Source organism: Vicugna pacos, chromosome 33, assembly GCF_048564905.1.
Source record: "Vicugna pacos chromosome 33, VicPac4, whole genome shotgun sequence".
Taxonomy (NCBI): domain Eukaryota; kingdom Metazoa; phylum Chordata; class Mammalia; order Artiodactyla; family Camelidae; genus Vicugna; species Vicugna pacos.
In genome coordinates this window covers 12502655-12529906 of record NC_133019.1, presented here as the reverse complement: position 1 = coordinate 12529906, position 27252 = coordinate 12502655, and the positions used below count along the sequence as shown (strand labels likewise).

Sequence of the window (27252 nt, the reverse complement as noted above, 5' to 3'; positions counted from 1 at the left end):
AAAGTGGCTGATCTGTCTCTGGCAGAAAGTCCTGCCCACTCAGTCAAAGCTGCTCTCCCTCCTGCGCTGTCGACAACAGTTCAGGATGATGAATGCAGTCAAGCCCAGCTCCACTGTGCAGCATTTAGGAGGACAATGGAGAAGAGAGGTAGACCCTGAAGGGCTCAGAAAGCGTAATTTGCCAATGACGTAATTTGCACAATGCGGGGATTAAACGTAGAATTTTCTGACATCAAAGTCCTTGCTTTTTCCACAATACCATGAAGCCATGGGATTGGTTTGGGACCTTATCCCCCGAATGACAGCATAGACACTGTATCTGTAACTGATTCCTACTCTGATGTGCACCCAGTTTCCACTGTCCTTGAAGGAGAGATAAACAGACACAAGGGCAACCCTGGGAAAGAACAGAATTTGCATGACAGAAAAAAGCTCTGTACTCTTGCTTCCAGGGCCGCCTGTATCAGGACAATTCCACTTGAGCTCCAAGTGGATACACTGAGCCCTATTTATTTATTTTTCATTCTTTTTTCAGTTTTATTAGGTAGAATTGTTACAATCTGACTGCATATATACAATATTGCATGTAAATACATATACACAATATGCTGCACATATTTTTAAAAATTTACGTATATGTACTGTTCATTGTTTCTAACAACATTTAGAGCTTTAGCTTTTTAAACTTACATAGTTATCAAAGGAATAAAGCCAACCACAAAATAAGAATTAATTCAAAAAGATACATACACCCCACTATTAACAGCAACATTATTTATAATTGCCAAGATATGGAAGCATCCTAAGTGCACATCAACAGATGAATGGAACAAGAGGCAGCATATATATGTAATGGAATACAACTCACCCATAAGAAAGAAGGATATTTTGCCATTTGCAGCCCTTTACACTGAGCCCTCTTTAAAGTCAAAATGAAAATAGGGAACTTCAAGTCCATTTCCTTCAGAGGGGTTTGTTTTACAACCTTTTTTTTCTGGGTCAAAGTTATACCATTACTTAATTCTAAAGTCTGATTTGAATTTGCCACTCACCCACAGGCATGGCTTCTACCTACCCCCCAGATTCCTAAATTACTTGATCAGATTCAGTTAATCCATTTACTGTGATTCCTACAGTATCCTGCTCTTGGTGAGTCTTAAGGTCATTTTAACCATATGCTACCCCAGAGCAGCTGAAGCTTCCTTCCCATCCTCTTGCTCCAAACTTCGAAAATCCTGTGACAAAATGAAGCTGGACCCGTGGAAAGCTGGGAACCTTGTCAGCCTGCCTGGTGAATGGCCCCATCTCCCAGATCCTTTCTGCATTCAGGCTCAGAAGGACGGCCCACAGGGAAATGGAAAGAGGTCAGCTAGCCTTGTGACCCCACCCTGCCCCCTTCATCACCAGGGCTGGCCTTGAGCTTTTTATATAACATGGCAGAGAATGCAGTAGCTGGACCTGTGCAGAAGGCCCTGTGCATCAGGACTTGATGTCTGTCTCTGCACTCCCAAGTCTGGCTCTGAGACCCAGTGCAGCCCTGCTTTTACACTGACTATTGCAGCCAACAGAAAAAGCCTTCCATCCTCCCAGGGCCACCAGACCTCAGAAAGGGCCTATTCATATAACAGCTCTGCACTGCTCTCCCCATCCTCCTCCCCTAACAGCCATGGGTAGGGCAGAGGGCTGAGGGAAGTTCTGCAGACCTGAGAACAGCAAAAAAACACGGGTTGCTGGCCTCCTACCCTGTCTGAATGCTCAGGGTTAAGCCCCTGAGACCTCACAAAAGGGAAAAGATTCCCTCTGGGTTTATTTGAATAGATTTCTCCCAAGATATTGCCCGGAGAAAGGGAGCAAACAGAAATATTGGTTGTTCACAGTTGTTTGGCCCCAGGGTAATAGTTCTCAAAATTCAGTGTGCAGAGCAAACCTCCAGCGTGCTTCTTAAGATGCAGATTCCTGGGCTCCACCTCTAGGGACTGTAGTTCAAAAACTAAGTAGTGTCTGGATGTGCATTTTAAACAGGCCTAGGGGTACATTTTACTCCAAAGCCTGAGGCAGAGGTGGAATGCTTCCCCCCACCCCCATCCCCAGCCTGGTCTTATTCAATACAACCTGTTGCAGAGATGTGCTGCTCAACTTGTGGTTCTCACGGCACCCGGGAAAGTTCCTGGCACAGGGGTGTCCAGTGAAATCACATCAAGCAAAGCTCAAGTTCAGGGGAGGCAGTGATTCTTAGAGTTCCAGATTTACTGCAAGATGAGGAGGGGGCTCGTGATGAGAAAGTGAAGTCCAGTTGGAATATGGAAATCCTACACTGACTCTCCAAACTGGGCTGCAGACTGCACCGGGGACTCATTCTGAAGATACAGCGTGTAATCCGAAGGATCCCTCCGATTCAGGTTTGTCTAGATGTGCCAGAAGGAGTACTGGACCAGGGTGCAGGGGCTTGAGTTTGGGGAGCAACTCATGAGCTGACTTTTTCTGGACTTGACTTTACCTATTTGTAAAACGAGGCCCAGGAGTATGCTAAGGTTCTTCTGGATCTGAGTTTCTAGATTTCTCTATCCCCTGTAGCTTGCTTCTTGTCTTCATCTTCAAGTATGAATGCTTGGGCAGGGGCCACATCTAATTCTCTCCCTCAACTGTTTGCCCACTTTAACTAGAATATTACCTGGCACGCAGTAGATGCCCATCAAATATTTATAAATGGTCATAAGGTAAAGGAGTCCTCACTGAAACAATGCTCAGGTAGTAAGGCAACGGCAGGGATTGAGGCTGCTGGAAACTTCCAAGCAAGAGGACTCTGATAAATCACTGTCCTAGGTGGCTTCATCGGGGTGTTTGACAACTTCAGAAGTAGCCACATAGCCTTTCCTTTCCTTTAAACATATCTAATTTGTCTTATAAAAGGAATTTGTGTATATTGTAGAAAATTTGTAACTTTTTAAAAGGTACTTAAAAAATTAAAAAACCACTCATGCAATGACTTTGCTTTTTCTTTTCTTTCTTTCTTATCTTTCTCCCTACTTCCCTCCTTCCCTCTCTTTCTTTTCTTTGTTTCCTTGTCTATCTTTTGTAATCAGAGAAAAATGGTATGATACTTGATATTTTAAAAGTCACTTGTAATTCAAAGATAATCATTGCTTAATTATTATGCAGTTTCAATATTCATCTATGCATGTCTATGTATTTGGAAAACATACTGTTTATACAGCGCCACATCCTAAATCGTCTGCTTGCATGTCCCCTTAAAGACTTAAGCATCACTTTCAATGGCTTCATGACACTAGGACATTTAACCACTCCCTCATTTTGGACATTTAAGCTGTTTCCTTTATGCTTTATATTATAAATATCACAGTGATAAGGATATTTCCCCGAACATTTTTATCTGTATTTATTTCCTTAGGACAGCGTCCCAGAAATGGAATTACAGGGTCAGAATGTAAAGCTCTGTAAGCTTCTTGAGGCATGGTGTCAAAATATTTTGTAGAAAAGTTTTCACCAATTTACACTGGAAATCACTATCCTTCAGTGAGCTTTGTAGCTGCCTCACCAGAGAAGAGGAGAAACAACCCGACATGCTTGAAGGCATCCCCGAAACTGTGTGGCCGCCGCAGAGGGAGGCCAGAGTGCGATGGGCGCAGCTCGGTCGCAGCTTCCCCTCGGCGTGTTTCCTAGTTCTTTGAAGTTCTTCGTTTCTTAAAATACCAGAAGGGGAAAAGAAAAAAAAAAAAAGCGGCCCAGAGGTGGAGAATGTTTAGTGGTAATGGTAGTGTGGGTAGGGATGGGGGGAGATCCCTACGTTTGAGCAAAGAGAAGAATTTGTCAACGAGAATCTCACACTTGGAGATACTTCACGGAAACATCTACCTAATCCAAAGTGAGCTTCCAGAGACGGGCAGGATAATGAAGGAAGAGGCAGTAGGGAGAGGAGTTGGAGGCCTCCAGCTGGAAGGCTGTGGCCCCTTTAAGGGCCAATCCGAGGCCTGGCTCTTTAAATCTGTGTCAGTTTCCCCTGACGTCAGCGGGCGGGCCGGCCACCCCGCTGTTTACCGCCCCGCCGCGCTGCTCACTCCCCGGAGTTCCGAGCGCCGCGGCCGTCGCGTCCGCCTGCCCTTAAAGGGCTGGCGCCCCAACAACTCTCCGCGCGGCGTCCGGTCGCTACCACCTATCACGCCCCTCAGCCTTAGACTCTCCTCCCTTTGGGGCCGCCCCCACTGCCGGCTTCCCCTCCCTTCCTCCCATTTCCCGGCGTCTCCAGGCTCCCAGCAACCAGCCTCCTCCTCGCTCCCACGGCCCTGGCCGGCGCCCGCTGGGTCTCCGAGCCGTGCTCCTCGGCCCCTCGCGAGCTGGGGCCCCTTCCTGTGGCCCGTACCCACAACCCCCACCTCCGCGTCCCAGCCGCCTCCTCCCCTCCCGGGCCCTGGAAAGCGTGTCTGCGGCTCCAGGGAGGGGACGTTTCCTAATCTCAGGCCGGGGTTAAAGTTCTGGTCCTGGTGAGATGCTGGAAGCTGCGGCCAGAGCCGCAACTAGCCCTGGAGGTGTCTTGTCGCCTGTCGCCGCCGCCGTCGCTGCCGCCGCCACTGCCGTCCTGCCGGGGCCATGTTCGCTCTGGGCTTGCCCTTCTTGGCACTCTTGGTGGCCTCGGTCGAGAGCCATCTGGGGGTTCTGGGGCCTAAGAACGTCTCGCAGAAAGACGCCGTGTTTGAGCGCATCTACGTGGATGAGGTCAACAGCGAGCTGGTCAACATCTACACCTTCAACCATACTGTGACCCGCAACCGGGTGAGGGAAGGGGCTGTGCTGGGGGCTGGTGATGGTGAGTGGGTGAGCAGCCCCGGGCTAGGCGGTCATGGCAGTCCCCGTGAACGGCCGCCCTACTGGGTTTCTCTGAACCACGCTGGACCCTCCTGCCAGCCCGTCTTCCTTTGCCACCAGTGTTTTTTCTGCAGCTTCCGCTGGACAGTTTCTGAAGTTGCCTCATTCCCATCTTCTCTTTGATTCCCTCCTTTCCACCAGCTGTGGTCTGAGCAGGACTGGCCTGCTCCCTACCCAACACCCAGAATCTGACAGTTCTATGGGGTCTGGGAGCTAGGGGAAGCAGGCTTGCTACTGGCCTTGGCCCAGAAAACCTCAGGGGATGAGACAGGCCCAAACTGAAATGCTCTGCCCAGGGAAGTTATAGCTGAGTTTCCCCAGGGTGTAACTGCTGGGACTTCCCATCATCAAAAGCCAGCTGTTTAAGTTGAAGGTGGTGAAGATACAGCCAACCTCAGGTAGGGTGGGAGGAGAGAGGGAGTTTGCTTACTGTGGAGAATCTTCCTCACCCTTATTTCTTTTTCATTTCTTCCCCAACTGTGAGTTGAACATGGCCATAGATAGGTCTGGGAAGTCTAGACCCCAGGCACGACTGAGATTTGGAGAACTCTTGCAGCCTGGCTGATGGTCTTAGCTCTCATCAGGACTGGATTTACTAAGAAGCAGTGGAGTTCAGAATGGGAATCTGATTTTTTTTTTTTCAGGTTAAGGAGGGATTGGGTTTCCCATGGCAGCCAGAATCTGCCTCCAGTGTCTGGTTCTCTGAAGTTTGATCTCTTTCAGCTTAGAGTCTTTTCTCTTTTTCCCCCGTATCTGGGATTACCCTGAGAGCTGTGGCCTCTCCCCCTCTGGGAGTGCTGCCCTAGGGCTGGGATTCCAGCAGACCAATAACAAGCATTCCCAAGATTTACTTAGATTAGTTTTTATTTAAGCTTTGACTGTGCTATATACTTTCCTCCATGGTGCCAAAGGTATGAGTGTCTCCATTTTACAGAAGGGGAAGTTGAGGCTCAGGGATGTAAAGTGACTTCTCCACAGCCCTATCCCTTGGTCAGAGCTAAGGATAGAACTTGGCTTTCTTGGCTTTCAGCAGCCCTTGTTTCCCCACCTCCCTGCAGCCTCTGGCCGCCAGATGAGTTGAATAGGAGCGTCCTGGTTCACAAGGAAAAGATCGGGGAGTGCGTCTCTGTCTCCTTTGTCCCTGTGTGTACATGTGTGTACATGCACCTGTGTGTGCAGACAGGTGCATCCCATGAACTTGGATAGCAATGGGGTGTCCTGGGGACACCCGAGGTCTCCTCTATGTTTCTTGTCCTCTAAGTCCCTTCTGGAGACTGGGGGCTGCTCTGGCAGAAGAAGGGGCATAGGAGCTCCCCAGCCTGACTGGGATGGGGAAAGAACAAAGCGGTTGGCTTGAGGGAGGGCAGGGCTCCCAGTCTCTGGAGCCATGTGTTCCGGTGGCGAAGGCAGAATCCCCACAGGCTTGGCTGAGGGCATTTCCATGTCATTCTGCAGACGGAAGGTGTGCGCGTGTCCGTCAACGTCCTGAACAAGCAGAAGGGGGCTCCTTTGCTGTTTGTAGTCCGCCAGAAGGAGGCGGTGGTGTCTTTCCAGGTGCCCTTAATCCTGCGAGGGATGTAAGTAGGACCTGGGGACCAGGGAGGAGCTGGGCTGAGGCCAGGCCTTGCTCAGACCCTCACTCGGGTGCTCCTCTGTTTCTCCTCCCTGTTCCCTGAGCCAGGAGGCTGGTCAGCGGCCAAGCCAGCCAGCTGCCCAGGAGCTTGTCAGCCTAGCCGGGGCTGGGAGTGGGAGGCGGTGGGATCAGAGTGGAGGAACTGGGGCCCTGCCCCTCTGGAGTGGCACGCTGGCTGTCGCAGGACCACAGTCACATCCTGACTCTGCTCCGGGCCATAGGTTTCAGCGCAAGTACCTCTACCAAAAGGTGGAGCGCACACTGTGTCAACCCCCCACCAAGAACGAGTCCGAGGTCCAGTTCTTCTACGTGGATGTGTCTACACTGTCACCAGTCAACACCACGTACCAGCTCCGGGTCAGCCGAATGGACGACTTCGTGCTCAGGTCTGTAGAGGAGAGTGAGGGGCCCCAGGACTGGCCTCCTTCGCTAGCTCCGGGGGTGACCGTGGGGGCTCTCCTCTGCCCCACAGGACTGGGGAGCAGTTCAACTTTAATACCACAGCAGCCCAGCCCCAGGTAAGACCTCCCAGAGGAGAAATCGGGACGCGTGAAGTTGGGGATGAGAGTAGTCGGCAGTCTTTGCCAGGAGTATCAAGTTGGCTCTTCTCTCCATGGAGGGACTCTCTGGAAACAGGAGCTCTGACCCTTAGGTGGTGGTGGGGAGACAGCATGGGAGGTGCAGAGACGTGGGGACTGGCTACCTCTTGGGCACTGGCCTGAGTGCCCAGATGAAAGGTGAGGGGAGTGGGGTGCAGAAAATGGGGCTGCTTGTGGTCAAGGCCTTTCTTCCCAGAGAGCCTCCACTGCCCAACCCTGGGAGGATTCACACTATTTCCTTCTAGAGGGGCAAAGAGAGCATTCTTATGGGATGGGGCTCTCCCCGCCCTCCCTATGCCCTCAGTACTTCAAGTATGAGTTCCCGGAGGGAGTGGACTCAGTCATTGTCAAGGTGACCTCCAACAAGGCCTTCCCTTGCTCAGTCATCTCCATCCAGGATGTTTTGGTAAGTTGCCCATCCTTTTGCTCTCCACCAGGGGATAGCAGGGCTGCTACAGAGAGGGGACAGGGCCCAGGTCTCTGCCCACCTGTCTCTCCCCCTGTCCCTCTATAGTGCCCTGTCTATGACCTGGACAACAACGTAGCCTTCATTGGCATGTACCAGACTATGACCAAGAAGGCAGCCATCACCGTGCAGGTAGGAAATGCGTGTGGCCCCGTGAGGGGTGTGGCCAGGTGATTCACTTTCCTCACCCTTGCTCCTTTCCCCTACTCCATTCCTCCCTTCTCACAGGACTGAGTCTTAGCTTGCCAATCCCCGAGACTCTGCATCCCTTGATATATGTGAGCATCGAATCACAATCATAATCGCTTTGGGGGACAGGAAAGAGTAGAGTACCCTTTCTGGCCATCATGTCTGCTTCATCCACCACAGCATTGCTGGGAGAGGAAAGTGGCCTGGCTGATGCCGAGGGCTGCCCTTGGCACAGGCTGAAACCTGTGTTGTGGGCAGGGAGCTGGGGGACCATGTGATCACCTCATGACATCCAGTCATGCAACTGATGGAGACACCGTGCTCCCTCCACTTCTCCTGGCTGATGCTCAGACTGTAACAGCACACCCATGGGTTCCAGGATGTCGGGGCATACCCACGTTCACCCACCTGGCAGTAGTATAGAGGCAGGGTTTGGGCTCAGGAGCCAGATAGTCCTGGCTCTACCACTTACTAGCAGTGTGACCCTAAGCTCACTTCGGAGCCTGTCCAACAGGGATGATGGTAGTGCTTACCCATAGGATCTTTGGGAGGATTAAGTAAAATGATATATACATATACACACAAAGAGCTTAGCATAATGTCTGGCCTGAAGTAAGTATTCAGAAAAGGATGGTGCTGGTGATGGCAGTCACTGTCATTGTTGTCATCACCCCCATCCTCATCCTCATCTTGCAGCGCAAAGATTTCCCCAGCAACAGCTTCTACGTGGTGGTGGTGGTGAAGACTGAAGACCAGGCCTGTGGGGGTTCCCTGCCTTTCTACCCCTTTGTCGAAGGTAAGTTTTGTGCCCTGGGCCTGACTAGCAGTGGAGAGGACTTGGGCACTTCCGGGAAGGTAGAAGAGCCTGCGTGGCTGATTGATGGATCCGATGGGATGTGAGTTTTTGGCCCCAGACACTCCCAGGCCTGGTCCTACCAATTCTAGCCAAGGTCCAGACAAGAATTTGTTTGCCCGTTTGACATTTTACTTCCAGATGAACCGGTCGATCAAGGGCATCGCCAGAAAACCCTGTCCGTGCTGGTCTCGCGAGCAGTCACTTGTGAGTGTGGGTGGCTGAGTGGAGATGGCCTGGCCTCTGGCTCTTCTTTCAGGCCTGGGGTAGGGAGTGTTCTCTGAATGGGACGGGTGAGGAGGACCTACTGGAGCAGGCTGCCAGGGTTGGAGAGGGGAGTGTTGTTGGCAGACTTGATGACGGGAGGCGGAAGGTGAGTCCCGGCACAATGCAGTACAGAGCATCATGAGTAAAGACTGAGGTGCTGAGTTCTAGATCTCTCTCTGCCACGTATGAGCAGTGTAATCTCACTGCGTCATAGTTTCCCCATCTCTATAATGGGGGCAATAGAATCTGTCCCATTAGTCTCACTGGTTTAGCACAAAATTAGTAGGAAAGTACAAGGCCTCATAGTCATGCTCAGTAAATATTTACTGAGTGATTGAATGAAGCCCTTTGTAAACTGGCAAGTATCAGATAAAAATAAGGGATTGTGATTGGAGGGGAAAGAAGCTGCCTCTCCTACACGGATTCTTTATTCAGCACTTCCGTGTGTCCAGTCCCCGGGCCCGTGTTCCGGCTGCTGACCTTAGGGTGTTCCCGTTTAGAGGGCCCAAAGCATGTTGCTGTGCAGGGGCCTGAGGGCTGGGAGGGGCCCAGGCCTGGAGCTCACGGTGCAGGAGGCCTCCTAGAGGGCACAGCTCCTCAGCTGTGTTTTGAAGGTTAAGTCAAGATGGCATTTTGGAGAAAGAAGTAGAGGAGAAGGTTCTAGCAGAGGAAGCCATGCACAGCTGGGTCATTCCATCCGAGGGGAGAAGCAGCGAGAGATGAGGCTGGGCCCTGTGTGCGTGGCAGGCAGCCTAGGAAAGCGTGGGCCTGTTCCCCTCCCCGCTTCCCTCCCGCAGCCGAGGCCTACGTTGGCGGTATGCTCTTCTGTCTGGGCATATTTCTCTCCTTCTACCTGCTAACCGTCCTTCTGGCCTGCTGGGAGAACTGGAGGTAAAGTGGAACCGCTGGGTCCTCCCCTGCTCTGGGATGGGTCAGCAGGAGGCGTGGGGGAAGTGGCCTGGCAGGATCTGAGCGGCCCAGATACTCTCCATCCATGGGGCATAGGAAAGCAGGTCCCTGTTAGGGCCTGTGGTCCATGGGCCTCTCCTCTGGAAACCAACCTCTCCCCTCAACCTTCTTCCCAAGCAGGGAGACCCCACATTGCTTCCCAGCCTGGGAGGACCTCTGGGATAGTAGACAGAGGACATGGTTTTGGGGTGGAGAGGGTGGAAGGCAGTCCAGCCCAGCGTAGGAGGGATCCTCATCCTGCCCCTCTGGTTGGCCTCTGGATTCTGTCCCTGCAGGCAGAGGAAGAAGACCCTTCTGGTGGCTGTGGATCAAGCCTGCCCAGAAAGCGGTACCTCCAGAGGGTCTGGGTGGGGAGGGCAGAGCTTGCTCTGTGTTTTGGAGGGGAGAGTGGTGATGGTTTCTTTGGGAGTTGAAGGAGGAAGGGCCCACTGGGGGCTTCTGGATGTTCAGGTTGGGAGGAATGCTACAGATGGAAATGGGGCTGGGATGGATAGTGTGACGTCAGTCCCTAACGTGCCCATCTTAAAGGCTGCCACTTGACTCACTCGTTTTCTGGGTCTAGCTACACTGTCTGCCTCAGACAATGCGGCTCACCATCTCTGGTATTATTAACCTTTCATTCTCTTCCCTTTTCTTGTATCCCTCTCTGTCTCTCTCCTCCTTCCTGCTTGGGACCTTCTGTCTCAGCTTCTCTCCTTGGTAAGCTCCCGGCGCTGTGGGCAGAGGAGCTGGAGTCCAGAATGGGAAGGGAGGGGAAGTACAGGGGTGTCTGGGTAGGACTGGGGCAGGTGATGCTGTCTGTCCTTGCTGTCAGTTCCTTGACCTTTTTCTCTCTCGGGGGAGGGTGGGGGGACAGGGGGTGGTGAGTGTCCTGCCCCAGCAGTGGTGGTGGTGGGAGTGCTCTGGGTTTGCTGGGAAGGGTACTTATTCTTTGCCGCTGCCATGACCCCTCTGTGTCTCTCTTCTCTGGATTCTTCCCTCCCTCTTCCCCCTGGCTTTCAGCCTGTCTCTGCTTCCAAGGCTGAGGGGACCCTGACTTCTCGTTGCAGGTCACCCCCGGGTCCTGGCCGATCCCTTCCCTGGCAGCTCCCCGTACGAGGGCTACAACTACGGCTCCTTTGGTACGTGTCGGCGCTGGAGCTCGTGCCTGCCCACCCAGCCCAGTCTCCTTCGGCTGCCACCTCCGTGGTGGCCTCCTCAGCGCCCCCGGGCATGGGTCCAGAGTCCCCTTCCCAGAGGTCTCTCCTGCCTGCCTCACCACTTACCATTACCTGCAGGGAATAGTTGTGGCTCCACCGGATCCACTGACGGTCTGGTTGACAGCGCGGGCCCCGGGGACCTCTCCTACAGTTACCAGGGTGAGTGGGCCAGGCCGGGCAGAGCGGTGCGGTGCAGGGCTGGTGCTGGCTGCGTGAACTGTGATGGTGGGCGGTTGCTTCTGCTGCCAGACGCTGGAACCAGGGAAGGGCTTGCTGTCTCCCCACCCCTCTCCTCCCTCGTCCTTTCCTCCTTGACCCCACTTCCCCGGTAACTTTCCCTTTCCTTTGAAGGGCATGACCAGTTCAAGCGGCGCCTCCCCTTGGGCCAGATGCGGCAGCTGTGCATTGCCATGGGTAGATGTGAGGGGGGAGCACTGCTGTGCCTATCACCTCCTGCCAGGGCAGTTGACTGGAGCCAGCAGGCTCTACGACCAGACAGTTGCTTGGTGCATGGCTTCCCCATCTAATGCTCATAATTGCTAGCTTGTGTGTCTTTTGAGATAGGCGGGCACCGGCCCCTGATGCTAGCAGTCTGGCACCCCAGCTGTCTCCAGGCTGTGTGTTCTGGCTTGCTGTTGTGTTTTCTAGCATTCTACTCCCTGGCTTGCTGGGGAGGGCTCGTGGGCAGGAGTGTCCTGTCCTGGTCTCTGGGGACTCTGGTCAGGCAAGGTTGCAGGAGGAATCTTCTGAAAGCATGAGAAAAGAACAAGATAAAGGAACAGGTGTTCTCCCCAGAGGCATCCTCCACCCTTACCTGCACTCCAGGGCCCCTGGGTCTTTATCCAGTAGGGGCCAAGGCAGTGTCTTCTCAGAACACACACAGCTGGCATCTTCTAATCAGAGTGACTTGTGCCCAATTCAGTCCTGCTGCTCGCGTCTGGGGCCTGAGGTCTGCTGGGTGTCCTGGCCGGGAAGCCCTAACTCAGTGACGGGGCAGGGCTGGAGTGGTCCCTGTTTGGTGGCCTCTTCATAGACCCCATCCTTGTTCCCCTCAAAGACTTAGGAGCACCTGATTCCTCCACCCCAGGCCTGAGACCACCTCCACCCCAGCTCCGAGCCTACAGTTTGCCTCTTACTACTGCCTAATAATTGTGACAATTGCCCCAGGTGGGTGTGGACAGACCTTGGGTTCTGGGCCCACCAGCTAACCCTTTCCTCCTGCCTGCCTCAGACCGCTCCCTTGACCCCATGGGCACTCGGCCACGACTGGACTCCATGAGCTCTGTGGAGGAGGACGACTATGACACATTGGCTGACATCGACTCAGACAAGAATGTCATTCGCACCAAGGTCTGACACCGGGCGGGCTGGCCCTGGTCAGGTGGGGCCCAGGGAAGGGAGATTCTGTGTTCAGCCCCAGCAGTGGCATGTTAGGGAAGCAAGAGGAAGAAGAGGAGGAGGAGGAGGGTGGCATGTTAGGGAAGCAAAGAGAAAGAGCTCAGCCGGGGTGGCATGGATGCCAGAGGAACTGACCGCTCCCAGCCCTCCCAACTATTTGGCCAGCAGCAGTGGGTGAGCCCAGAGCCCTGCCCGCCGGAATCGTGGCCCCCTTATCCTCCCCTAAGCTGGGTGAGAGGGGCTTCTCCCAGGCGGCGGGGAAGGAGGCTCACTCCAGCTTCTTTCCAGCAATACCTCTACGTGGCTGACCTGGCCCGCAAGGACAAACGTGTCCTGCGGAAAAAGTACCAGATCTACTTCTGGTGAGTGGGCGGAGCAGGCCGGGCGGCGCGGGGTGGTGGGGTCTCGGTCTCTCGGTCCTGCCGCCTCACTGCCGCCCTCCCACTCCTCAGGAACATCGCCACCATTGCCGTCTTCTATGCCCTTCCTGTGGTGCAGCTGGTGATCACCTACCAGACGGTGAGTGGGCAGGGGCCGGCTCCCAGGCCTGGTGCTAAGTGCCCTCGCGGGGCTGCAGGCTCGCCTCTGCCACAGTTTGGGACATGGCCCCAAGTGCAGAGCCTTCCACAGGTCGCAGGTCACTGGCCCTGGGTTCCAATACCAACTCTTCCTTACCAGCTGGGTGGCCTTGAGCAAGTCACTCAACCTCCCTGAGCCTCAGTTGGTTCATCTGCACCGCGGGGGCAGCACGTGGGATTATGGCACCTTCCCAGGTTCCCTTTCGTTATGAAACAAAAGCCCCAGGACTTTGTAAGTCTTGGTTTCCCTTCCTTCTTCTCTGCCCTATGGAGCATGAACCTCAGTCACAGTCATGCCTCAGGGTATTTGGCCGCATCTAGCAAGGGCGGTGGTGACTGTACCAAAAGTGGTACTTGCTGGTGTCATGTGCACACTGGTGCTGGCTGTGGTGGCACCCCCTATCTGTTGCGGAACTGGTGGTGGCGTGGGCTGTGGGCTGAGCCAGGCACCCTAGCGTCCCCCCTCCCTGCTTCTGCTCCCTGCTGCAGGTGGTGAATGTCACGGGGAACCAGGACATCTGCTACTACAACTTCCTCTGCGCCCACCCATTGGGCAACCTCAGGTGGGGATCATCTTGGGAGGCCCCCTTTCCCATCGCCCTGTGAGCCAGAGCAGGGACAGGGGCTCTGTGAATACCCACCTCAGGTGGGAGAGCGGCCAGGGTGTGAGGCTGAGGCCATATGCCCTGTGTCATCCCTTCCAGCGCCTTCAACAACATCCTTAGCAACCTGGGCTACATCCTGCTGGGGCTGCTCTTCCTGCTCATCATCCTGCAGCGGGAGATCAACCACAACCGGGCCGTGCTGCGGAACGACCTCTACGCTCTGGTGAGGACGCCTCATTTCTAGACCCTTCCTAGCAGGCGCCTTGCCCAGCCCTGCCCTGCCCAGCCCTACCCTGCCCAGCCCCATCTAGCCCTGCCCTGCCCAGTCTTGCCCTGCCCAGTCCTGCCCTGCCTAGCCCTGCCCAGCCTAATCCTGCCCAACCTAATCCTGCCCAGTCCTGCCCTGCCCAGCCTTACCCAGCCTAACCCTGCCCTGCCCAGCCCTACTCAGCCTTGCCCATCCTAGCCTAGCCCAGCCCTGCCCTGCCCAGCCCTGCCCAGCCTAGCCTAGCCCTGCCCTGCCCAGCCCTGCCCAGCCCAGCCCTACCCTGCCCAGCCCTGCCCAGCCTAGCCCTGCCCTACCCTGCCCAGCTCTGCTCAGTCCTGTCCTGTCCTGCCCTGTCCTTCCCAGCCCTGCCATGCCTAAGTCCCCACTCGACCCCTATCCCACCTCTCTTTCATAATCTCCCTCTTCTGGGCCCCTTCCTTCCTCCCTTTCCACCTCCCCTCCCCTCTCCCTTCCCCCCTCTTTCTCCCCAACAGGAATGTGGGATCCCAAAGCACTTTGGCCTCTTCTACGCCATGGGCACGGCCCTGATGATGGAGGGGCTGCTTAGCGCTTGCTATCACGTCTGCCCCAATTATACCAATTTCCAGTTTGGTGAGCAGAGACTCCCTCTTCCTTGGCTGAACCTAGAGCAGGGACCTGCCTGAGTCCTCTACCATCCCCAGTCACCCACAGGGGTCAGGATCCCCTAGACTGCTGTGTGGGAGACTCTGGGCTGGGGGCTTGTGTGTGCACGATCCTCACTTGTAGAAGATAGGCGTCTGGATGCTCTTTCATTCATCTGTCAAGCATCTCCTATGGAAAGGCTTGTGCAAGCACTGAGAAAACAAAGATGATTAAGATACGGTCCCTGATCTCAGCGTGCTCAGACTGAGTGGTCCTTGTCAAGGGAAGTCAGACTGTGGGTTCAGCCAGCGAGGCAGCAGTGTGGTGTGGCAGGGACAGTTAAGGAACTGGAGTTCAAGTGCCAGCCTGCCACCATCTCGCTCGATGGCCACAGTGAGGTGTGGGGGCCCTCTCTTCCACTCTGGTCATGCGGGCTGGGGGTCCCATGCCTGGGCTCAGTGGATATTTGTGTAGCTCACGTCCATGTCTCTCAACGTAGACACGTCGTTCATGTACATGATCGCTGGGCTCTGCATGCTGAAGCTCTACCAGAAGCGCCACCCAGACATCAACGCCAGTGCCTACAGCGCCTATGCCTGCCTGGCCATCGTCATCTTCTTTTCTGTGCTTGGCGTGGTGAGACCCGACCCTCTCTGTTAACCCCGTGAGAAAGGTGCACGTGTGTGCACACACACCCATCTACCCCTGCAGGAGAGATTCCTGCTCCTTCCCTAAGGTGCCTTCCTTGGGCCCCTCAGAGCACCCCAGCTCCTCTGCGCCTCCTCACCCCTGCCCTCGGTGGCCCCGACAGGTCTTCGGCAAAGGGAACACAGCATTCTGGATTGTCTTCTCGATCATTCACATCATTGCCACCCTCCTGCTCAGCACACAACTCTATTACATGGGCCGCTGGAAGCTGGGTGAGGGCACGCCTGGGGCCTGCTGGGGTTGGTGGCCTCGGGGACATGGCCTCACAGGAGACTTTGGGTTCTGCCCTCTCATGGAGGCCCTGGAGGAATCACTGGGTGCAGAATTAGATGATAAGGCTCTTGGCCTAGCTGTGCCCTCTGAAGGCCCTGGGTCCACTGGGGATGCCCACGCCCTTCAGCACCTCCCTTCTTGCAGACTCGGGGATCTGCCGTCGCATTCTCCATGTGCTCTACACAGACTGCATCCGGCAGTGCAGCGGGCCCCTCTATGTGGTACCTGCCCAGCTCCCCGGCCCCTCCTCCTCCATCTGTGCTCTTCCCTCTGGTGGGGGGCGGGGCTTGGGTGAGAGCCCAGGGGAGGAATGGGGACCCATTGACTTGGGCTTCCCTCCACTTCTCTCCCTGGCCCTCAGTTACCGTGTCTCTGCTTCCCTCCAGGACCGCATGGTGCTGCTAGTTATGGGCAACATTATCAACTGGTCACTGTGAGTCCAGCCATTGTCTGTGTAGCCAGGCTGGGTGGACAGCTGGGGACCTGGCCAGCCACTGGCTGCCTTGGGGGCCACAGACAAATTTGGGCATAAGAAATGGGGACAAAGGAGAGAGTTGTTGGCCCCTGGGGTTCCAGAATCTTCTGTGGGCCTCTGAACCCAGCCCTACATCATAATCAAACAGGGGGTAGGGGTGAGGGAGAGACCTTTTCTTGCTCTCTCCCTGCCCCCTGACTTTACCAGCTCCTCCTTTCCTGCCAGGGCTGCCTATGGGCTCATCATGCGTCCCAATGACTTCGCCTCCTACTTGTTGGCCATTGGCATCTGCAACCTGCTTCTTTACTTTGCCTTCTACATTATTATGAAGGTGAGTGGGGATGGCTGAGCCTCCTCAGCTGGCTGCTCTGCTTCTGGGGGAAAGAGATGGGCATAGACTGCCTGGGGCAGCACTCAGAGGCAGTGAGGATTTTTCTGTCCATCTCTCTACGCCAGTGAGTTTTGAGGAGGGGAGAGGCTAACGTCTCTTGTACGTCCTCCCTGGGAGCCAGCTACATCCTAAGACCCATTTGCTGAGCCCCTTCTGTGTTGGCCTGTGAAACTGGTGGCACTTCAGGCTGCAGTTGGTGGGAGCCCCGTTCAGTGCAGAAAGGGTTCAGAAGGTGGGGCTCACGTATGTGGTGGGCTTGGACCTCCGAGGGCCAGGTGCTTCCCAGGGGCCCTCATGCCGTCCAGTGTGAGAGGAGCCCCCGGCCAGTGCATCCCACCAGCACGGGGCACGTGGAGGCCCAGCCAGGGCGGACATCAGGGGTGAGGACACCGGGCTGCTGGTGTAGGGCACAAGTTGAGCTGTGTAGCTGTGTGGGGTGATGGGATGAATCCAAGGCTTCCTGAAGGATCCGTCCTGAAAGCCTTGGCGGTGGCTTCAGGGGCAGGCCGGGAAGCGTGTCAGGGCCGTCCAGCTGCTCTTCCCCCTTCCCGCAGCTCCGGAGCGGGGAAAAGATCAAGCTTATCCCCCTGCTCTGCATTGTCTGCACGTCGGTGGTCTGGGGCTTTGCGCTCTTCTTCTTCTTCCAGGGACTCAGCACCTGGCAGGTGAGTCGTCCTCCTGCCAAGAGAGTGGGGGAGTCACCCACAGGCTCACCATGAGCCCACACACGGCCAGTTCTTTTTTCAAAAATGGTTTGTGAGCGTCTGCCATGCTCTTTCACAGCTGCTTTCTCATTTAATTCTCCTAACATTCAACCTGCCAGCATGGAGGTACCTCTGCTTTACTCGTGAGGCAGCTGAGGCTCAGAGAGGCCAAGGGACCTGTCCAAGGTCACACAGCAGGGATTTGAAGCCAGAGATGTCAGCCTCTCCCCTCTGTGATCAGAATCAAATCTGGCAGGGTCTCTGCCTTTGAGGCACTTCTAACCTAGTTCAGGAGAGAGACGGTCCGTTCCTGGCTTGCTCTTTACAATGTGATACATGAGATGAAGGGGGTAGGCAAGACAGGCGGGGGAATGTGCAGGAGGGCAGAGGACAGGAAGGCTTCTGTGAGTTAGGAGGTCCAGGGAAGCTTCTTAGGGGAGGCAAGCCTTGCTCTTGGCCTTAGACACCCTGGGTGATGGAGAAGGGCCCTGTGGCCTAGACATGTTGGTACTTGAATAATGAGGCAGAGGCAGCCTTGGGGTCAGTGAATGCATTCACTTGGGAGCCAAGTGGAGACTGTGAGCTCCTTGAGGGCAGGGCAGGTCTTCCCTGGTCATCTCTGCAGCCTCAGCGGGTGACTCTGGCAGCCCCAGACACACAGTAAGGCCCAGCTGGTGTTTGCTGGACGGACGTTATGGGGAGAGCGTGGAGGACCTTGAGTGCTGTGGGTCATTGCCCACAGGTCATGGCTCCTGTCGTCCTTGGGCAGGGCTGTGACCTGACAATAGTGCTTTGGAGAGAAAGCAGGCCTGGGGAGCCCTGGAGGACCGCCTAGAGCAGGGGGCGGAGCCCAAGGCAGGGAACGGACTTGGGAAGCTTTGGCGGCCTTCTGGTCCTTCAAGGGAACCCCGACCAGCATTCTTAGGGAGAAATTTGCAACAAAAGGTCAAATTCTTAGATGTGGGAGATGGGGGTGGGGTGGGGGGTGGGCAAGGAGTAAGCCAGAAAGAGGGTGCCCTTCTGCCTGAGCTGGCGCCGGGAACAGAGAGTGCCCGGGGGAGATGGGAGCGGGGCTGGCCCAGCCACGTGGGGGCCCTGTCAGCAGGCAGCTCATCCCCTTCCTCCACAGAAAACCCCTGCGGAGTCGCGGGAGCACAACCGGGACTGCATCCTCCTCGACTTCTTTGATGACCACGACATCTGGCACTTCCTCTCCTCCATTGCCATGTTTGGGTCGTTCCTGGTGCGTGGGACTCTTGTGGCTGGAGACAGGAGGCGGGGAGGCTGGAGACAGGAGGTAGAGGTAGCCTCCTGTCCTGTGCTTGACTCCGCATCCCCCTCAGGTATTGCTGACACTTGATGATGACCTGGACACCGTGCATCGGGACAAGATCTACGTCTTCTAGCAGGAGCTGGGCCCCTTGCTTCACTCATGGGACTCTGAGCTCCTTGGCTGCACTGCCCAGAGCTTGCGTAGTGCCAGGGATGTGAGTCCCAGCCCTGCTGCCCTGTGCCAGGTGGCGGTGGGACAGCAAGGTCTAGCCCAGGCTTGGCCGTGGACAGTCACGGGGGTGGCCTTGAGCCTTGCTCCTTCCCTCTGCTGGGGAGGAAGCCTGCTTCCCCCGAAACCCTGGATGTTGGCCAAATTGCTGCTTTCTTCTCAGTGTTGGGACCTTCCATGGGTCCCTGTCCATCGGCTCTCTGTTTATCCTTCTGCAGGAGGAAGGAGGGAAGTGTTCCCTGTCCATCTCATGCCTTGTATTCTGCTCGTCACTCCACTGCCCTCCAGTCTGGGACCCAAAGCGCTTTCTCGTCCCTGAGCCCCCACTCAGGGCCTTGGTCTGGGGCCTGATTCCCTGTCCTGCACCTGGGCTCGCTCCACTTCTCTTTGGGTCTGTCCCTGGCTGCCATCACTGCCCACTCCTGTCAGCCAGGATGGATGGGGGTGTAGGATTCTGGGGGCTGGCCAGCTGGTGCCAGGCTTTTGGTGCTAAGGCCTCCAAGGGCCCCCGGGCAGTGCTGCCCCCTCCCCCTGTGCTCAGGGCTGGCTCTTTAGCAATGAGGGTCAGCCCACATGGGAGAACCGCCTTTAATCTGAAGGACTGAATTCAGAGGTCACTTTCCTATCTCATCAGCCCCCAGACTGATGTTGGCATCAATATTGGAAGGAAAAAGTAACTCATCTTTTTCCTTCCTTTTTCTTTCCAGGCCCTTAGTCCTGCCAAACCCCAGACAGGGGCCTTTCAGTGCCATCGACACTGCCCAAGAATGTCTAGAGGCAAGGAGGGGACACAAAGCCTGGCCTGCCTCCTCCATGGTCACAGGGGCCCCAGTGCCTGTCTTAGATCAGGGCTCAGGGAAGGGACGTGATAACTCCCCTCCGTGTCCCGGTCCAGCCTCACTCTAGGATGCAGGGCTGGCTTCTAAGTTTCCGTCCAGTCTTCAGCCGAGTTCTGTGTCAGTCACATACACACACACGTGAAACCTTGGAGTTTACACTGAGTGGCCCCAGCTCTGGTTCTCCTGGCTACTCTGGACCTTGGATCCCTCCCTTTACCTGGTCTGTTTCAGATGCCAAGGTTGGGGGAGGTCAGGTCCGGCCTTTGCCTGGGGCATGGGAATGTGTTTTATGCTCCCCAGTTTGTTTTTGTAGCTCTCCCTTGGGCTGGGGAGAGGAGGTGGGTCTGGATCTTTTTTTCAGAGCTCTATTTAATGTCTGTTTCCATGCTATGGTTGCATTTCTGTTTTCTATGAATGAGTCTGCATTCAATTAAAGAAACAACCAGATGCAGTTCTTGGGCCCCTCTTTGCTCCCTCTTCCTGGGTAGAGCTATTGAAAATGAGGAGTGAGGCCGGGAACCATTTCCCAGGCCTTCTGGTCTACCATTCTCTTCCAAGCCCCAGTCCCTTGAAACACCCACACTTTTCCTCTCCTTTGAGCAATGGCATCCATTCAGTTTAGAAGGGGCCTGCTCCATGCTAGGTGTCATATGGGTGGGGCGGCTAGTGTAGTGAAAAAGCCTTAGCTATGCCATCTCACCTCAGATCCCTCCTTACCTGGCAGATGGCAGTGGCCTCTGCCCACCTGGTCCCCATCCAGCAATCAGGCCAGCTTCACTTCTGAGCTGAGCCCCTCTCAGCTTGGCAGGCTGCTGGCAGGGGCAGTGCTTCCTGACTTAAAGGTCAGGACAGTGACTTTAATGGACAGGAGCGTGTGAGCCGAGGCCAGGGTGGTGCTTGGGGAACACAAGATGGTGTTGGGTGGTGGGTGAGTGGACACGTGGATGATGGGCAGGCTCCAAGAGGAGGGAGCTTTGAAATGACCCTGGAAGGTTGATTTAGGTTTTGGCAGGCTAAAGAGGACAAGATGGGGAGTGGAGTCGAGTGAGGTTAGGAAGTTAGTGAATTCAGGACACAGGCAGAGGTCCGGGCTCCTCTCCCTGATCTTCCCAGCATACGCCACTAGGGGGCGCTGTAGCTCCGCGCCTCTGGGCTCTGGCGTCTGGAGGCTGGCTGAGGTTGATAGGCCTTCCCCTGACTGCCTGGCCTGGCTGCCCCTCCTGGTGATGCCAGGCGTGTGTGTGGTGGACAGTGTTAGGGCCCCCCTACCAGGCTGCCCTAGGATGGGGTGGTGCCACAGCCCCACTGGATTCTCTCCAGACCTCTTGTCCCTTCCTAGATCACTGAAGCAAGATGTGAATTGCTCTCCCTCCTGGGTGATAGGTTCCAGTCTGTTTTCCAGGGTAGGTAGGGACTATTTAAAAGAGAGGGAGGGGAGAAGGTATAGCTCAAATGGTAGAGTGAGTGCATACACGAGGTCCTGGGTTCAATCCCCAGTACCTCCTCTAAAAAATAAACAAACCTAATTACCTCCTCCTATCAAAAAAAAAAAAAAATTAAAAGGGAGGGAGGGATGATAGCAGCTTCTGAGCTTCCTAGCCCAGTGTAGGTGTCTCAGGCCCTAGAGGCCCTCTGGGTTGGGGCCAGGGTTGACTGAGCTGCTGCTGCATCCTCAACTCCCACCCGCGACTAAAGCATGTGACTCAAGACCCACCCCAACTGCAAATTCTCAATCTGAGCAGGCGCCACGCGGCAGGGGGTCAACAGGGACGCCCAGGTTCTGCCACTCAGGACCCACCACGTGGCCTTGGGTAAGATGCATTCCCAGCCTTTGTTTCCTCATTTGTAAAATGGGGCAGTAATTGCGTTGTCACGATGGTGCTGTGAGTATAAAAGGAGCGCGTTTGCAGAGTGCCTGGCATGTAGCCGGTCCTCACTAAAGGTGAGTTCCTGTCTCCCACTGGAGCTAAAAGCCCCAGAAAGAGAGGGAAGAGAGGGTGGCTGGTGAGCCCCACGAACCTCAGGGCGGGACCCCCCGGGACTCCCCCCCTCCCCCCGAGCATCTTTCCTCTTTCTCTGGACAGCCCCTCTTTTCTTGCCCTCTCCTCAAGCTCGGAGGCAGGGAACAGTGTCAAAGAAGCAGCCCTAAGCCCCGGACGGCAGGGAAAGCCTTCATGGTCCTGTCCATAAAAGGCTTTTCCCGGCCGTTCCCCGCCGGCAGCGCGGCCCCGCCCCCGCCGGCTCCATCTCCAAAGCACGCGGAGAATGTCTCGGGCAGCCCCCGGTAGACTGCTCCAACTTGGTGTCTTTCCCCAAATATGGAGCCTGTGTGGAGTCACTGGGGGGAATGGGGGTGGAGAAGGAGCCGGTTTCCTCTGGCAGGGAGGGGGCCGGGGTGAGCCGGCGGGGGAGGCTGACATCACTGCGGCAGCGGCCCTTTAAACCCCTCACCCAGCCAGCGCCCCATCCTGTCTGTCCAAGTCCAGACAGAGCTCACTCCTTCCTGCGAGCCCCAGGAACCCCTGTAAGTGCATTTGTCCCGGGGTTGGAAGGGAGTTGGGCTGGGGCTTGGCAGTAGCAGTGGGTATATTGTAGGAAGGGCTCCCGGACTCCCCGGCTGGGGAAGCCCACCCTCTGAGTCAGTGTGCTTTCCTAATCTCCACCTGGGGAAGTGGTCCTGGCTTGATGGGTGGGATGGGGTTCCTAGCATCCTGTATCTCTCAGACTGGGCAGCCTTGGGCTCACTGAAATGCCCAGGGTGACTTGGCTGGTGCAGAGGGTTTGACAGTGGGAACCTGGGACCTGGGGTGAGAGGAAGGCTCCCCATTTTCAGCCATAGTCACACCCATGGAGGGTGTGATAGGGTCAAGGTGGTGTTGGTTTAGACCCAAGGCTTGTGATCTGCTGTCCGTCTAGGAGGATGTCTGAGGAGGTGAGGAGGTGTGGTACACTATTTCTGGAGAGCAGTGTCCCTCTGGTGGGTTCCCAGGGCCTGAGCAGAATAGGCGAGCCCCTGGGTAGCCACTGGGGCAGCGGGAAGGACACAAGACTCGCATTCTGCAACAGGCTGGGGTGGCAGGGTGCAGGGACAATGGGAGAGTTGCTTTACCAGGCACACAGCACCCCCATACTAAATGGGAGGTCACCCCACCACAGGCAGAGGAGTGGGGTTGGACACTGCCAGGAGCTTTGGAGTGATGGCCTGGGCGACGGAGACAGAACCCGGCAGGGCCCTCCCGAAGGGTTTGGCTGGCTCCCCTCAGAGGTTGCTATTCAAAGGGTAGCAGTGAGTAGGATGGGTCTCCTCTGTCCCCAGAATTTAGATGAGCCACCCCTCCTGCCACCTCAGATCCATGTGTGCTCATGCTGTGTTTTGTTCTGAAGAGAGAAGGGGCAGAGCAGTCCTGCAGGGACCCCTAATTCTGCCAGTTTTTCGGGTTCCTGCTGGTAGGAGGTGCCCACTGCTCCTTTGCAGCTGGACTGTGTTCTTTCTCTTGGGAGGGGAGGCTGGCAGGAGCCACAGGGCAGAAGGGATCAAAGCAGAGCATCGGGCTGCACTGTCCATCCTGTCCCAGGAGCCTTGGCCTAGAAAGGCCCCCTGGTGGGCTCCCCTGCCACCATCGCTCTCTCCCTCCCCGGTCTCCAGCAGCAACAACGTGGGACTCAGAGGTCTTCATCAGAGGCCGCTGAGGGATTTCTGGGAACCCGCCACTTTCAGACTCTGCACCAGGAGGGAGGAGGGTGGGGGTGGGGTGTCTTTCACCCCTCCTCCTTTGTTCTGATCAAAATCCAAATGTTGTCTCTGAATCTAGGGGCTGTGACTTTGTGTACTTGTCACTGTGAGCCTTGACTGTTCTGAATCTCTTGAGACTGAAAGCTGGGGTGGGCGACACACTCTGCTGGCACCCTGTTCCTCACATGCCCAGCGCAAAGTCTAGGAGGGGAAGGCAGATGGGAGGGTAGGTGGGTAGAGGAACACCAGGAGGGCTGGGTCTGGAATGGGGGGTGGTGCCTGGACCACAGGGATGCCCGCTGTCTGCCTGGGATGGTGGGGGTGAAGGCTGAGATGAGGAGGGAGGGTAGGAGGCCAGGATGAAGGAGGGGCTGAAATCTCCTGGCCCCAGCTGCTTGTGTGTTTTGACCACAGTTCTTTGCCCAGGAGTCCTTGGGTGGTTGGGAAGCAGGGATGAGACACACAGCAGGGAGGGAAAGGGAGGGACTTGGCCTTTGGATTCTTTGGCATCGCTGGCTGGGAGAGGGGTGGTGGTGCTCTGAGAACCATATCCTCAGAGATGGCCTGGCCCTCATTTTACAAATAAGGAAACAGGCTCAGAGAGAAGTGAGTTGCCCAATGGTTGGAATTTAGAGGAGCCCTTCTCTGTGTTCTTTCTCAAACTTTGTTGTACCCTCAGGGAATGATTCTGAACAGGGGTGGGGACTGGAGCGGGAAGAACACTGTTTTTTACCACTTGATGAGGGGCCGGCTTTCTCAGGTCACCACCAGGAGACTGGCTCTAAGGAGCTCTGCTGAGGGACAGGCAGTGTGCTAGGAAGTCACCAGCAGTTCCCAGCCCTCTGAGGAAGATAACATTACCCTCACTGCACAGACGGGGAATTTGAGCTCAGAAAAGTTGTCAGCTGTGGGGAAAGGGTGGGGCACATGGGGTCTGGCAGCTGAGCTGGGACATGTGAAGTGACGATGTCACTGCCTCCCACGGGGGTGGGTGAGGGCAGGGGCTTAGCTGACAGGAGATGGAGTGGAGAGGGGACCTGACTGACTACCTCCATCCTCCGACCATCCTCTTCCTCCCAACCTCTGATCTCCCTCAGGCCAGGGGATGGTTTGGCCTCATTTTGTTCCTCTTCGGAAGGGCTCTTCCGATGGACTCTAGGCGATGCCTGTGGCCAGGTCAGGTTCCTCTTGACCAGCCACACCCGTGCCTACCCAGCGGCCTACCTACCTGGCCCTCCTCCTGAGGGGCCTCCCCCCAACCCCACCGCCTCCATTAGTAGGGGTGTCCTGAGCAGGGCCAGCCCTAGGCCCTAGGGCAGCAGCTGCTGCTGGGCTGGACAGGGAGGGCTTCCCAGGCTCTGGTGGGCAGATTCTTGGCTCATATCCCCAGAGAACTTGGGCTTCCTGATGACTCAAGCAACCAGACTGGTGAGAGCCTGAGAGCACCAGGGGAGGTCGATGGGGATGGGGATACCAGTTCTCAGGCCCTCTCTGTCTCTCATCTGGTTCCCCTGAGGAAATGCAGCTTCTTGGCTCAGAGCTCTTGGGCCTTGCTGGCTTCCCAGCCCTTACCAGGGGTGGGCAAGCTTCAGCCTCTGTAGCTGCAGGCGGAGGCTGAGCTGACCAGCAAAGAGCTGGAGTTTTGGAGTTTCCGCTTCTGGGCAAGAGGATAAAGTGGGGGGAGGAGTTAAGAGCTGGACGAACCTCATAACTTCAGGAAGAGCCGACAAACCACCTCCATACCTGGCTGGACAAAGTCATCTGCTGGATTTATTTTGGGGGAGAGCCTGGCCTCTTCTGGAAGTCCTCTCCAGTACCTGTGTGGCCAGTCTTGGGAGAGAAAGAATGCTCTAGACCAGGGCTTGTCTAACCCACAGGTTAAATGCAGCCTGTCATCTGTTTGTGTAAATAAAGTTTTATGGGAACCTGGCCACACTCATTGTTTAGGGTCATTTGTCTAAGGCTGCTTTGATGCTGCAATGGCAGAGAACTTATGGCCTACAAAGCCTAAAATATAACTGTCAGTAAAACGACTGGTTAAATTTACAAAAAAAGAGTTTGCTAACTCCTGCCCTAGACTGCCAAAAGTCTAGTCTCCCAAGTTTAGAGAGGCTCCCAGGACTGAGGGGATGAGTGTGGCTGGTGAACAATGCCATGGAAACAGTCAGGAAGCAAGGGGAGGCAGACACCGGCTTGCCCCCAGACAAAGCTGGAAGGCCTGCCTGGCACAAGTGACATCAGAGATGTTCTCTGACCCTCTGGCCCTCTCCCTTCTCTGGCCTGTGCTGCTTTAGCTCCCTGCCAACATGGCCAACAAGGGTCCTTCCTACGGCATGAGCCGCGAGGTGCAATCCAAAATTGAGAAGAAGTACGATGAGGAGCTGGAGGAGCGGCTGGTGGAGTGGATCATAGTGCAGTGCGGCCCTGACGTGGGGCGCCCAGACCGCGGGCGCCTGGGCTTCCAGGTCTGGCTGAAGAATGGCGTGGTGAGTGGCACCCGGGCAGGGGGCTGGGGCTGTGCTGGAGCTGTGGGGCAGGCCCCCCGAACCCCCGAGCCGAGGGCCAAGCTACCTTCTCTGCCTGGCAGATTCTGAGCAAGCTGGTCAACAGCCTGTATCCTGATGGCTCCAAGCCAGTGAAGGTGCCCGAGAACCCGCCTTCCATGGTCTTCAAGCAGATGGAGCAGGTGGCTCAGTTCCTGAAGGCGGCTGAGGACTATGGCGTCACCAAGACTGACATGTTCCAGACTGTTGACCTCTTTGAAGGTACAGAGAGAAGAGGGGCAGAGGAAGCAGGGGGAGGACAGGAGGCTGAGGCAGGGGCAAGGGATGATCGAACCTGCCACAACCACGATGACAGGTCTGCATAGGAGGGATGGGAAACGCCAAGACAACACCACAGCCACGAGGGTGTAGGACCTGCTGTGCCTCCTTCCATTTTAGGACAAACTTTGCCCCTGGGTTGGCTGTTTTTTCTGAGGTGTGGGCAGGCCCTGCCTTGGAGTCCTGCTTTCACAGTCCTGAAGGTCATCCCGTCTCCCCACTTTCATAGGCAAAGACCTGGCAGCAGTGCAGAGGACCCTGATGGCCCTGGGCAGCTTGGCAGTGACCAAGAACGATGGACACTACCGTGGAGATCCCAACTGGTTTATGAAGTACGTGGCCACCAGGGTCTCCCTGCGTCCTGAGCTCGGGTCTCTGCACGAGATGGGCAGTGGCCTGGGCTAACCCGTTAGTGCAGTGATTTGGGGAAGCTGATAGCCAGGAAGGTATGAAGGGAAGGTCTAGGATGGGGGGAATGGGACCCTAATACTTCTTGACTCTGCCCTTTCCACCCTCCCGTCTCAGCCAGTATCTTGCCTGTGCTGAGGAACAAGCTAGATTAAGGAAGCCAGAGCAGTGGGACAGGGAGGCACTGGGATTGGGCTAGGAGGTAGCCGAGGGAACAAAACACAGGTGGAAAATGCACAGTCCTGGCAAGTCTTTGTCCTGGTTCCTCCTCTTTTAGGAAAGCCCAGGAGCATAAGAGGGAATTCACAGAGAGCCAACTGCAGGAGGGAAAGCACGTCATTGGCCTACAGATGGGCAGCAACAGAGGGGCCTCCCAGGCTGGCATGACGGGCTACGGACGACCTCGGCAGATCATCAGTTAGAGGGGGCAGGCTGGCCCCCAGCCCGGCCCCTGCCCAGCTCGCTGGCCGCAGCCATCCCGCCTAGCCCGCCTCACCAGCACCCGTGTAGCTCCTTCAGCCCCGGCCAAGCTTCGAGGCTCTGTCACTGAGCAAAGGTGACTGCACTTGGGCAGCTCGCCCCCACTCCTCAGCCCAACTTCTCATCCCCAAGCACTGCTCCCCTGGCCCGCCTCCGGGCTCCCCCGCTGGCTCAACTGTCTCCCCATCCCGGGCTGAGCGGGGAGACGTGGGCTGGGGGTGGCCTGGGTGTGGGCAGGTCCACTGTCCTTGTTGGCAACAGATGCCAACTGAAGGAAACCCGGCCCAAACTCCCCCTGTTCTTTGCTGGAATATTTTGGGGGTTGAAATTTAAAAAGAAAAAAAAAAGTATACATCAATCTTTTCTCAGGTCTGGCTGGCAGAGTCTGA

General features: G+C 55.9%; 2 protein-coding genes and 1 long non-coding RNA gene across 5 annotated transcripts; 2 read left to right on the top strand and 1 right to left on the bottom strand.

The window, feature by feature from the left end:
- The first annotated feature begins 4072 nt into the window (after positions 1-4072).
- SIDT2 (SID1 transmembrane family member 2) lies at positions 4073-19871 on the top strand. Of its 2 annotated transcripts, XM_006207785.4 has the most exons (26): positions 4074-4788; positions 6337-6458; positions 6736-6900; positions 6987-7032; positions 7418-7519; positions 7628-7711; positions 8465-8564; positions 8763-8828; positions 9686-9779; positions 10133-10185; positions 10907-10978; positions 11135-11215; positions 12288-12406; positions 12743-12816; positions 12907-12973; positions 13522-13595; positions 13737-13860; positions 14400-14517; positions 15029-15165; positions 15341-15449; positions 15655-15731; positions 15897-15943; positions 16211-16316; positions 16931-17041; positions 18210-18323; positions 18424-19871. In XM_006207785.4, the coding sequence occupies exons 1-26, from the start codon at positions 4606-4608 to the stop codon at positions 18484-18486; spliced, it is 2508 nt and encodes an 835-aa protein (XP_006207847.2). In that variant the 5' UTR covers positions 4074-4605; the 3' UTR covers positions 18487-19871. The 2 variants fall into 2 exon arrangements, with proteins under 2 accessions (XP_072810064.1, XP_006207847.2); XM_072953963.1 differs by lacking the exon at positions 16931-17041 and having other exon boundaries at positions 4073-4788.
- LOC140691135 (uncharacterized) lies at positions 9295-13875 on the bottom strand. Of its 2 annotated transcripts, none has more exons than XR_012066630.1 (4): positions 13674-13875; positions 13130-13232; positions 11123-11802; positions 9295-10126 (listed from the first exon to the last, which is right to left on the bottom strand). It is a non-coding gene; the product is annotated as an uncharacterized lncRNA (long non-coding RNA). The 2 variants fall into 2 exon arrangements; XR_012066631.1 differs by lacking the exon at positions 9295-10126 and adding an exon at positions 10506-10570.
- A 1921-nt stretch (positions 19872-21792) lies between the features above and the next one.
- Positions 21793-27231, top strand: TAGLN (transgelin). The gene is made up of 5 exons (XM_006207784.4): positions 21793-21944; positions 25448-25639; positions 25741-25918; positions 26205-26307; positions 26661-27231. Exons 2-5 carry the CDS (start codon positions 25460-25462, stop codon positions 26803-26805), a joined length of 606 nt encoding a protein of 201 aa, XP_006207846.1. The 5' UTR covers positions 21793-21944; positions 25448-25459; the 3' UTR covers positions 26806-27231.
- Positions 27232-27252: the final 21 nt, after the last annotated feature.